Source organism: Clupea harengus, chromosome 14, assembly GCF_900700415.2.
Source record: "Clupea harengus chromosome 14, Ch_v2.0.2, whole genome shotgun sequence".
Lineage (NCBI taxonomy): Eukaryota > Metazoa > Chordata > Actinopteri > Clupeiformes > Clupeidae > Clupea > Clupea harengus.
This window is the reverse complement of record NC_045165.1, coordinates 3,741,546-3,754,045: the sequence shown is the minus strand read 5'-3', so window position 1 is coordinate 3,754,045 and position 12,500 is coordinate 3,741,546. Positions and strand designations below refer to the sequence as shown.

At 46.5% G+C, this 12,500-nt stretch overlaps 2 protein-coding genes and 1 long non-coding RNA gene across 14 annotated transcripts in view; all 3 read left to right on the top strand.

Annotated features, from left to right (window-relative positions):
* The window catches only part of LOC105909806 (zinc finger FYVE domain-containing protein 1-like), an 18,299-nt gene extending 11,784 nt beyond the window's left edge, over positions 1–6,515 (top strand). Inside the window, exons 9-12 of one of the 9 annotated variants that reach the window (XR_004165095.2) lie at positions 232–412; positions 860–973; positions 1,035–1,156; positions 1,218–2,201. Coding sequence is in view for 2 of the 9 variants with exons in the window: in XM_031580171.2 (XP_031436031.1) it covers positions 232–412; positions 860–973; positions 5,551–5,783 (528 nt within the window). In the remaining 7 variants the exon portion in view is untranslated. Of the gene's footprint in view, positions 1–231; positions 413–859; positions 974–1,034; positions 2,202–5,550 lie in introns of those variants that run through there. The other 8 variants (XR_004165093.2, XR_004165098.2, XR_004165099.2 and 5 more) reach the window with 8 other exon arrangements.
* A 684-nt stretch (positions 6,516–7,199) lies between these two features.
* LOC116223456 lies at positions 7,200–8,970 on the top strand. Its single transcript, XR_004165101.2, has 2 exons — positions 7,200–8,178; positions 8,212–8,970. It is a non-coding gene; the product is annotated as an uncharacterized LOC116223456 (long non-coding RNA).
* Positions 8,971–9,491: 521 nt separating this feature from the next.
* Positions 9,492–12,500, top strand: part of LOC105909810 (zinc finger protein DPF3-like) — a 51,256-nt gene continuing 48,247 nt past the window's right edge. Inside the window, exon 1 of one of the 4 annotated variants that reach the window (XM_031580168.2) lies at positions 9,492–9,583. In XM_031580168.2, the coding sequence (XP_031436028.1) occupies positions 9,552–9,583 (32 nt within the window). In that variant the 5' untranslated portion in view covers positions 9,492–9,551. The other 3 variants (XM_031580166.2, XM_031580167.2, XM_042709725.1) reach the window with 3 other exon arrangements.

Sequence of the window (12,500 nt, the reverse complement as noted above, 5' to 3'; positions counted from 1 at the left end):
TATCTATCTCCGGATACACACCCAACATGCGTGTGTGTGTGTGTGTGTCTGTGTGCGTGTGACCTCTCACGTGTGTGTCTGTGTCTGTGTGCGTGTGACCTCTCACGTGTGTGTCTGTGTGCGTGTGCGTGTGACCTCTCACGTGTGTGTGTGTGTCTGTGTCTGTGTGTGTGTGTCACAGTGCAGTTAACTGAACTATGACCTCTCACGTGTGTGTTGTCTCTGTTTCAGACGTGTCATAAGTGTGCTGAGGTGTTCCAGGAGAGCGGCACCAAGCACCACTGTCGTGCGTGTGGAGAGGGCTTCTGTGACCAGTGCTCCTCACGCCTGCGCCCCGTGCCAGAGAGGGGCTGGGGGCTCGCGCCTGTCAGAGTGTGTGACGCATGCTACGACCAGAAGGACATACACACAGGTGGGACGCGCACATGCACGCGCGCACACACACACACACACACACACACACACACACACACACACACACACACACACAGGTGGGTGAGGCATTCACGCAGGATATTTGACACACACACACACACACACACACACACACACACACACACAGAAACAGTGGGTGTGGCGCTTGCATCGGATGTTTATGTCACACACAACACATGGACCACAGATACACACTCTAAATATTAAAATTGTGCCGTCGGGGACCCATTGGCGTACACACACACACACACACACACACACACACACACACACACCATATGTTCAAGCCACAGATTTAGGGTCACACCCCTCCAGACACAGGCACACTGAGAGAGCCCTGGTATTGACTTTACGTGTGTGTTTGTGTCTGTGTGTGTGTGTGTGTGTGTGTGTGTGTGTGTGTGTGTGTGTGTGTGCGCCTCAGAGCTAGTGGTGGTGGAGCATGAGGAGGAGGACGGAGGGACCCTGGCCAGAAAGGTTGGAGAAGTGGTGTCCAGCACGTTAGGAGCCGTCGTTACTGCCATCGACATCCCACTAGGTGAGTGAAGACGAGAACATGAAAGGAGTTTAAAGGTTCAGTCCATGATTCATCCCACTAGGTGAGTGAAGACCAGAACATGAAAGGAGTTTAAAGGTTCAGTCCATGATTCATCCCACTAGGTGAGTGAAGACCAGAACATGAAAGGAGTTTAAAGGTTCAGTCCATGATTCATCCCACTAGGTGAGTGAAGACCAGAACATGAAAGGAGTTTAAAGGTTTAGTCCATGATTCATCCCACTAGGTGAGTGAAGACCAGAACATACAGGGAGTTTAAAGGTTTAGTCCATGATTCATCCCACTAGGTGAGTGAAGACCAGAACATACAGGGAGTTTAAAGGTTTAGTCCATGATTCATCCCACTAGGTGAGTGAAGACCAGAACATACCGGGAGTTTAAAGGTTCAGTCCATGATTCATCCCACTAGGTGAGTGAAGACCAGAACATGAAAGGAGTTTAAAGGTTCAGTCCATGATTCATCCCACTAGGCGAGTGAAGACGAGAACATGAAAGCAGTTTAAAGGTTCAGTCCATGATTCATCCCACTAGGTGAGTGAAGACCAGAACATGAAAGCAGTTTAAAGGTTCAGTCCATGATTCATCCCACTAGGCGAGTGAAGACGAGAACATGAAAGCAGTTTAAAGGTTCAGTCCATGATTCATCCCACTAGGTGAGTGAAGACCAGAACATGAAAGCAGTTTAAAGGTTCAGTCCATGATTCTAATCCAGTGCACGTTTTGTCAAACTCAGTAAATGACTCCTGACGGTCCTACAGCTGTCTGTGTATAGTTGTGTGCGCTCAAATACACAGTCCCTTGCTCTGTAAATGGGACAGAAATATAGCGGCTCAGGTCAAGCCATAAATAGTTCTAGCCAATCAACACGTTACTTCAGGAGCATGGAAAGGAGGGGTGTAATATGATTGGCTTTTGAGCTCAAATATCAACAACCTTTCACCAGAATGGCAGACTGGACCTTTAATGTAAGAGCGCTTCACTGACCTCTGCTGGTGGCAGACTGCACCTTTAATGTAAGAGCGCTTCACTGCCCTCTGCTGGTGGCAGACTGGACCTTTAATGTAAGAGCGCTTCACTGACCTCTGCTGGTGGCTCCCAGGAGCCTTTTTGCTGCAAGTTGCTGCCCTCTAGTGGTCAGTGAGTGGAATGTTTCAGTCCTACTCCAGGGGGACCCTTCACTGTGAGGTTTTCATCACTCTCTCTCTTTATCACTCTTTCTCTATCCCTCCACCACTCTCTCTCTCTCTCTCTCTCTCTCCCTCTCTCTCTCTCTCTCTGTCTCTCTCTTTTCTCTTCCTCTCCCCCTCCCCCACCCCTCCTCATTAAAGACGCTGTGTGTAATTATAAAGCCGTGATTAGCTGATGATGAGGAGCACTGATGAGTTCAGTCAGGTGTGACCGCAGGGAAGGACGGATGAACAGAATGAGTGACGGGACGAATAGAAACAAGGTAGATTGAATGGAGGACACTATTAGATGAACAGAGAGCATGCTGGGAAAGGGGGCGTCCCATGAGTACATCTGGAGACGTCTCCCGGAGACATGCTCAGGTTTTTGGGCTGCTGTCACAACACCCAAGACCCTTTTTATCTCCGCGCTTATCTCAGCTCTCCATTTCAATACGGCTGTGTCATGTGCCAATTAAACGGCACGCTTGACGAACCTGAACTACTTTCAGAAATCCATAACGGTTCGTTAGTCAGAGAGAGACGACATTTTCCACACACCGTAGCGGCATTGAACAACGTGTCTTTAGAACAGGTCATGAGTTAGTTAACTGACCATCGTGAAGAAAGACAGACAGACAGACAGACAGACAGACGCACAGACAGACAGACAGACAGACAGACAGACAGACAGACAGACAGACAGACAGACAGACAGACAGACAGACAGACAGACAGGTATTGGATCCTGCTGTCTCACAGCTAGCGGTAGCGGCATTGGATCCTGCTGTCACACAGCTAGCGGTAGCGGCATTGGATCCTGCTGTCACACAGCTAGCGGTAGCGGCATTGGATCCTGCTGTCTCACAGCTAGCGGTAGCGGTAGCGGCATTGGATCCTGCTGTCACACAGCTAGCGGTAGCGGCATTGGATCCTGCTGTCACACAGCTAGCGGTAGCGGTAGCTCACAGCTCTAAAGCAGCGGATCCAGAGTCTGAATACCATTCCTGTGTGGACAACAAGGATGAGACATAGAAGTTGTCATCGTAGCATTAGTCATCACTTATTTAGTCCACACATACACACTCACAGAGAGAGGCCACTGGAGCACCTCAGATTTGCTGACACACATACCTGACTAGAGGCCTCGCCTTCACGGTACCAGATGATGAATGTTGGTCACACACATGGATGCCGGTGCACGTGGAGCTCAGAGAGCTTCATGAATAATGCATGCATGCCTATGGTGGCGGAAGAGAGGATGGATGCTTCTCTATTTTCCAACTGTGACTCTTAAGTCTCTCTTCCCCAACGTCACCTTGATGACTGGAGGGTATGACACTTCATTACATTTACATTTACATTTAGTCATTTAGCAGACGCTTTTGTCCAAACACATCTGGTTGGACAAACACCTGTACAAGCAAGGTGCTAGTTCACAGGTAACGAGTCCCACCAGATGGCTTTCACAGATCTCTGGGGGCGGCAGTGGTACAGTGGTAGAGAAGTCGTTTAGTAATCAGAAGGTTGCTAGTTCGATTCCCTGTCGAAGCGTCCTTGAGCAAGACACTGAACCCCTAATTGCTCCTGATGTGCAGTGTGCCATCAGTGTAAATGTAAAATGTGTATACATTGTAAGTCGCACTTATGTAAGTCGCTTTGGATAAAGACAGATCCAAAGCGACTGTAAAGATCTGTGAAAGCCATCTGGTGCGACTCGTTACCTGTGAACTAGCACCTTGCTTGTACAGGTGTTTGTCCAACCAGATGTGTCAGTAGGCAGAGAGATCACTCTGACGGCGAGAGCTTTGTGCACATATTCCATCCCAACTTTCATATGGTTCATTAAAATGGCATCCTGACTCTTGGGATGTTAGATATTTATATATACGTATATATCTGTGGACAGGGAGCATTCTGGCTTTTTTTAGATCTGTTAAATGGTCATTTTTGCCATTCTGTTATTTTCTAGGTCTAGGTAGAGATCACCATCCTCACTCTTATACGTAGATCTGCGTAAGGGTCCTATTCTAACACGTACCCATCTGGGGAGCAGCCCCACCCTAATGTGTGCAGATCTGTGTAAGGGTTCTATCCTGACTTGTGTAGATCTGTGTAATGGTTATATCCTTATGTGTGCAGATCTGTGTAATGGTTCTACCCTAATGTGTGCAGATCTGTGTAAGGGTTCTATCCTGACTTGTGTAGATCTGTGTAATGGTTATATCCTTATGTGTGCAGATCTGTGTAATGGTTCTATCCTAATGTGTGCAGATCTGTGTAAGGGTTCTATCCTTACTTGTGTAGATCTGTGTAAGAGTTCTTTCCTGACATGTGTAGATCTGTGTTAGGGTTCTATCCTTATGTGTGCAGATCTGTGTAAGGGTTCTATCCTGACTTGTGTAGATCTGTGTAATGGTTATATCCTAATGTGTGTAGATCTGTGTAAGGGTTCTATCCTTATATGTGCAGATCTGTGTAAGGGTTCTATCCTTATATGTGCAGATCTGTGTAAGGGTTCTATCCTGACTTGTGCAGATCTGTGTAATGGTTCCATCCTGACTTGTGCAGATCTGTGTAATGGTTCCATCCTGACTTGTGCAGATCTGTGTTAGGGTTATATCCTTATATGTGCAGATCTGTGTAAGGGTTCTATCCTGACTTGTGCAGATCTGTGTAATGGTTCCATCCTGACTTGTGCAGATCTGTGTAATGGTTCCATCCTGACTTGTGCAGATCTGTGTTAGGGTTATATCCTTACATGTGTAGATCTGTGTAAGGGTTCTATCCTTATATGTGCAGATCTGTGTAAGGGTTCTATCCTGACTTGTGCAGATCTGTGTAATGGTTCCATCCTGACTTGTGCAGATCTGTGTAAGGGTTCTATCCTGACTTGTGCAGATCTGTGTAAGGGTTCTATCCTGACTTGTGCAGATCTGTGTAATGGTTCCATCCTGACTTGTGCAGATCTGTGTAATGGTTCCATCCTGACTTGTGCAGATCTGTGTTAGGGTTATATCCTTATATGTGCAGATCTGTGTAAGGGTTCTATCCTGACTTGTGCAGATCTGTGTAATGGTTCCATCCTGACTTGTGCAGATCTGTGTAATGGTTCCATCCTGACTTGTGCAGATCTGTGTTAGGGTTATATCCTTACATGTGTAGATCTGTGTAAGGGTTCTATCCTTATATGTGCAGATCTGTGTAAGGGTTCTATCCTGACTTGTGCAGATCTGTGTAATGGTTCCATCCTGACTTGTGCAGATCTGTGTAAGGGTTCTATCCTGACTTGTGCAGATCTGTGTAAGGGTTCTATCCTGACTTGTGCAGATCTCTGTAATGGTCTGGTAATCTTGTCTCCTCTGCCTCCTCCCCCGTCCCCGCTCTCCCCAGGGCTGGTGAAGGATGCGGCGCGTCCCGCCTACTGGGTGCCCGACCAGGACATCCACTCCTGCCACGGCTGCCTGCGCCTCTTCACCGCCAAGCTGTCCAAGCACCACTGCCGTGCCTGCGGCCAGGGCGTGTGTGACGAGTGCTCGCCCACGCGCCGCCCCGTGCCCTCTCGCGGCTGGGACCACCCCGTCAGGGTGTGCACCCCCTGCAACCAGAGACCTGGCGAACTCTGACCCCTCATCTAGGGTTTGACCTTTAGCAGGGCTGGACCTACGCTAGAACTACTTAGTCTGTAGTTAATCCCCCCCCCTCTTCACGGAATCCCTCCGCCTCTCCCTTAACACATACGTGTGTGTGTGTGTGTGTGTGTGTGTGTGTGTGTGTGTGTGTGTGTGTGTGTGTGTGTGTGTGTGTGTGTGTGTGTGTGTGTGTGTGTGTGTGTTAGATGGTATGCATGTGTGAATCACAACAGACAAAAGAAACAAAAACAGAAGTCGTGCACCCATACCTTTTGAATTCACTTGAAGTGTGATGCTGAGAGGAGTAAGATGGTGTGCTGTAGGTGGTCATCAGAAGAGTACTAGGAGAGGCCAGGAGTTTGGCCCCGCCCCCAAGCCCCACCCCCACCCCCACCCCCACCCCCTTAACCTTTCCTCCAGTAGATGATTGCATTATTTTTAGAACTGTGTGTTATCTCTGGTTTTATCGTAGAAAGCTACACGCTACACTGCTGAGTGGTCTGATGTGGAATGTGAAGACACTAATCAAGCAGGGGTGATTTCAGGGATCATTACTTGTCTGTCTGTCTGTCTTTGTTTGTTTGTTTGTTTGTTTGTTTGTTTGTTTATTACTCCTTGTGTCATGTGTTCTCATCATCAGGTGTTATTTGATCAAACAGAAAGGTGATGTGTAAGCATGGTTGGCATCAGGAGAGGAGCAGTGCTCACGCTCATAGCAAGAGAGAGGGAGAGAGGGAGAGAGGGAGAAAGGGAGGGAGGGAGGGAGAGAGAGAGGGAGAGAGGGAGAGAGGGAGAGAGGGAGAGAGTGGCTGTTCTGTCACAACAGAGCCCAACAGCTGTTCCATGCCGGCCACGGAGCTGGCAGCTAGCTCAGTAACCTAGATATTCATTGTACTGGATTATGTGTGGTCATCATTTAAATATAGTAATCTCTGATTGTGTTTTAAGCAGTAACATGCTGATGTATATGTTTTGTTTTTTTTCCCCATTATTTTTGCTTTGTTTAAGTTAACATCTTGTCACAGAAAAGGGGAAAAAGCCCCACCCACCTGAGACGCGATTGGTCAGCGGTAAATTGTTGCGTTGAGATGAAGAGTGGGCTATTGTTAGCTAGCTTACGTGTGGGCTGATCAACAAATCTGTATCTTTTGACATGGGGGATATTGTATGTTTGTTGGTGTTGTTGTTTTGGTGAAAGTAGCCACTTGAGTTGCCTGAAACCGTGTCCACCCTTCCTCTTCAACAGCCCTTGAGCTTTCACAGCACACCTAGATCACGAGGAAGAGGCTTTAATTCATCATCATCATCATCATCATTGTTTATTCAGGGAGAATGGTCTGAGCACAGGGCTCTTTTGCAGCAAAGCCCTGGTTGAGGCTACATAGTACAGAAGAACAATACATAAACAAACCAAAACAAAACAGAGAAAAAAAAAAAAAAAAACACATTAAACAACTCAGAAATTAAGTATAAATAAAATAAAATAACTATTATAATAATAATAATTAAGCACTGGCCTGCAACATTTACATTCAGGCTCCATTTTAGACTGCACCCCTCAGTGAAAAACGAAAAGAACAACTATTCACTCTTTATTCGAGACGAGCTATTCACCAATTCAATACCTCACCTTCACTCAGACTGGGGCAAGATTGAGCAAGCTGTTGTTTTTTTTCATTGATTTATTGATCTCGCTGTTCTGAACTTTTTGCAATCCTGCAGAGTGGAGATAGACAGCCGTCACCTATGAGGGCGAGATGGGTGGACCACCAAAGGTTTAATAATCTGTTCCCTCTGATTGGGTCTTTCACAGTGTTGCGCCAGTCGAGACGCCAGTTAAATGACATTTATTTTTGTATCGGTGAGCTTTTAAAGGAGGGAATCTGTTCACGGCATGGGCACCAACCCTGAGATTGACAGTAGAGTTCTGTGTAGGAAGACTGAAATGATTTGAAAATGGCCAGATAGTCAGTAGTGTGTGTGTGTGTGTGTGTGTTAATGAATTATGTAACGTTAGTGTAGTCAGAAACTATAATCTCGAAAGGCACTCCCCATCACACACACACACACACACACAGTACATGCACACACAAACACAGTACATGCGCACACACACACAGTACATGCACACACACACACACACACAGTACATGCACGCACACACACACACACAGAGAGTACATACACACACATATATTCAAACACACTGAAATCTGTTGCCTTTAACCCAGTGTGTGAGAACAGCTGTTTGCCTTGAATGTACAGTATGTCTTACCCTGTATTCAGTTTGATGTGTTTCCTGTATTTCACACCAGCCGTTCAGTTCTCACTATGCCTCAGCCAGTGCTGTTGATCTGCTGCTTCCCCCCCCACACAGCAGCTCAACCAGGTCCAGAACAGCAGTAGAACCAGGCTAGAAAAGGGCCAGAACAGCAGTAGAACCAGGCTAGAAAAGGGCCCGAACAGGATTAGAACCGGACTACAAAAGGGCCAGAACAGGATTAGAACAGTACTAGAACAGGGCCAGATCAGCTCCAGAGTTGTCTGCTACCAGGGTTTTAATCCCCTGTATCGGTTGCACTAGGATGCATGGAAATAAGCATATGTTGGGGAAAGAAATGTTTGTCTGATGTACTGTAATTCTCCCACTTGTCTGCCATGTTGATTTGACATTTGCACTGGTTCTTCAACAACTTGTTTTTGAGTGTTTGTGGTACTTCTCTATCAAAAGAATGAAACAGACAAATGATTCGATGGAGAAGCTGGCGATGGTTTTTAGTGCCATAAAAAGTATTTTCAAACTATTGTTGTGGTATGCTGCATATCTTTACTCTGGGTGACCTGAGTCGGTCTTGCATCGCGTTTGTGCCGATTTCACCAAGGACGGTGCCGTGGAGGATTTTCCTCAGAGCTTCACGATCAGTTTCCGTCTCCGCTCTCATCCACGATGGCAGTTTGCGGACTGATGCTGCCTGGGAGGCGACTCTTCCTGGGACAGACTCCACGCGGAGCTGGACCGGAGCCGTTCCCAAGGCAACTGCTCTCTGGGTGAGAACACGGTTCCGTGCCACAGCTACAGTTACTATGCACTGACCCAAGATCAACAGCCGCCTGTCTTTTAAATTCAAATGTGTGTGTTATCTGTGTCATTATATGCAGATTAAAGGGAAATAAAATAAAATGTGTTTGTGATATTTTTTTAAATATATATATATATATATATATATAAACCAAAACTGAAGGTGGCCATCTATAATCATGATGTAACAGAAATTCGTAAAAGAACTCCCCAACAGATATCTTTTCTCAATGGTGAACTGAAAGCCCTAGTGCCAAGGAGGTAATCAGTCATGGAACAATACAGTGGCTTTAATACTAGTGACTTCATTTATGATATTCTTATACATAACCAAGTTGAGTCAACAGATTTAAGGACATGAGAATATGAAGATGCCTTAAATTGCGACAACACTTCCGGATCTCCAGTCCCATTGAAATCGACTATCCAGAATAGGTACTTGAAACTTCCTACAAATGGAGAAATTGTTGTCAAGTGGTGGCCCTGCCGGCATTGTGCTGAATACTGTACAAGGAGAAAACCCTTTAAAAATGCTTTTGACAGTTTACCTCTTAAGCCACGCCTACCTTGCCAACGCTGACCTCTCATTGGCCAGAGATTTCAAACCGTTCCCTGATTGGCTGTTGCCTCGTAGGTTTCCCCCAGAACTGTTAGACGCTGATCTTGCGTTACAGTGTAGCAAAATGGCGGCTGTCATTCAGAATCCACTAAAAGCGTAAGTAATTTGTCAAATTACTAATTTTTCATGATCCATGTGTAATGCATTGTCAGGCGAAGTCATCCATCGAGGTACAGGCACAATGCACTGAAAATGACGCATTTAGCTGTTGTTGCTATCTGAGAATTTTCTGGTTGCATGATCATCCCCACTCCAAAATGTAGCCTGCTTATCGCTACTTATGAGTCGATATCTGACCACCTAACATCCAAATAATCCGTATGACTTTAGGGAGGATCGTACAGCATATGATGTAGGGATTACAATGTTATAACAAGTGCCATCATTCTAGCTAGTTAGCACAGTTGCCGATCCGAGCTGGCGTTCGTTAATTTGAAATGTATGACTTCGTGAAAGTGTTTCATGCCGTCGATGTGCTGTCTACGTCCACCTCGAAGTTGGTGGAATGGTTTCATGTTTGTTTGTCCTAAAAGATATTTGTTTGTAATTTATACACGCTGTCTGTTCGTAAATATCAAGTAGCCTGTGTTAAAAAAAACGACAGACCCTTGCTCCCGACCCGGGATATTTTAATCAGGCACAATGAGAGCAATGTATTAGCTAATTACTTTGCAGCGCACAATGGCGTAGATGTTTTAAACCAGGCGTGGAATACGAATGAACATGTCAATAATCTGTATAAAGTTTGCGTAGATTGTCTACTTAACTTTGCAACATGAAAGTATAGATGTGGTCATGTTTGCCCTGGTCTTCGCCTTGGGATCGGGTAGCCTACATTTCAGTCCCGGAGCAAACAAAAATGACAGCTATGTAGCGCTGGCTATTCCCGATGATGTGCAAAAGGCGAGAAACTTGTGAGCTGAGTAAGGTGATGGATTGTACAAATCATCGTGAGTGCCACTCAACCTGTGCCGTATGGCTGTGGTCATTTGGGAGGTGTCGGCTTGCCACGCTTATCTGCCACTTGTGAAAGAATGCTGTTTTGAGTGTTGTAACTAGTGGAATGTGGGCCATACGATAGCGTGATGTCATACTTGGAATGATATCTGACTGTGATAAAGAGTTTTTTGTTTGTCGTTTGATAATGATAAATTGCCATGACTGGCCAAACCTGCGTGGTATACGATAATAGGCTACTAGTTATTTGTTCACAACACCAGAACTACATTCCTGTTTCACATTACTTACCCATTTTTTTTCCTTGAAGGAGGCAAATGATGTGCTTTGTCTGAACAGTGCATTGTGGTGATTCCACCTAAATTCCATGTTTTTGAAACATCACCAACTTCACATTGTTTTTACTGACATTCTTTGGCGAAATCTTTGCTTTGATCACCCTCTGGCATGATTCAAAGGCACAGGCTTCAGGGTCCTTACCAAGATGGCCCGATAAGGAAGCCTATCACTGGAGAGAGTTTGACTTTTGTTTTGAAAGTGCCTTATCTATAGTGTGTGTGTGTGCGTGCGTGCGTGCGTGCGTGTGTGTGTGTGTGTGTGTGTGTGTTTGTGTGTTTGTGTGTTTGTGTGTGTGTGTGTGTGTGTGTGTGTGTGTGTAGGCTGGGAGATGTGCAGTAAGCATACATCTCATCCTTGCTCAGGTCATCCTAGCTGTCATCAGTACATGCAGCATACCTGCCCCGGCCTCCATGTGTGGCGGCTGTGAGGAGCAGGGCTAGCAGAGGCTTGTGCGCCTCGCAGGGGGTTGTCTGGGCTGTTTAGACACAAGCAGGCATGATGCACCCAGTCAACCAGCATAGCTGTACCTTTTAAGCAGGCATGATGCACCCAGTCAACCAGCATAGCTGTACCTTTTAAGCAGGCATGATGCACCCAGTCAACCAGCATAGCTGTACCTTTTAAGCAGGCATGATGCACCCAGTCAACCAGCATAGCTGTACCTTTAAGTAAAGCGGCCCACGCAGTCAACTCGCATAGCCGTGTCTGCAAGCAAGTGGGTTCACACAGACAAGTCTGCCATAGTTGTATCTGAAAGCTGTTGTACAATTCTGTTGTACCTGAAAGCAGGCAGAGTACATAGAGTCTACTAGCATAGCCGTGCCTTTAAGCAGGCAGTGTACACACAGACTACTAGCATAGCTGTGCCTTCAAGCAGGCAGTGTACACACAGACTACTAGCATAGCTGTGCCTTTAAGCAGGCAGTGTACATACAGACTACTAGCATAGCCCTGCCTTTAAGCAGGCAGTGTACACACAGACTACTAGCATAGCTGTGTGCAGGCAGTGTACACACAGACTACTAGCATAGCCGTGCCTTTAAGCAGGCAGTGTACACACAGACTACTAGCATAGCTGTGCCTTCAAGCAGGCAGTGTACACACAGACTACTAGCATAGCTGTGCCTTTAAGCAGGCAGTGTACATACAGACTACTAGCATAGCTGTGCCTTTAAGCAGGCAGTGTACACACGGACTACTAGCATAGGTGTACCTTTAAGCATTTATAGTGCTGTCTGGTCTGTGCACAGGCACAGCATATACCCGTATATAGGTGTAAACTGCATCATGTAGACAAGCACAGTGTCAGGGGGTGAGGTAGTCAAGGTGTCGGGGTGAGGTAGTCAAGGTGTCAGGGGGTGAGGTAGTCAAGGTGTCGGGGTGAGGTAGTCAAGGTGTCGGGGGGTGAGGTAGTCAAGGTGTCAGGGGGTGAGGTAGTCAGGGTGTCAGGGGGTGAGGTAGTCAAGGTGTCAGGGGGTGAGGTAGTCAGGGTGTCAGGGGGTGAGGTAGTCAAGGTGTCGGGGGGTGAGGTAGTCAAGGTGTCGGGGAGTGGGGATTACTCACTGCACAGCACTGTACCCACTGGCTACCATTACACTCACCCCCTGAAACCTCTCTCCCAATCTGGGTCTACGGCACCAATGTAACCTGCCTTCTGTAGACACGCACCTTGTGTGGGTGCGCTAGAACAGAGACCTAAATGCGGGCACATCTCTTA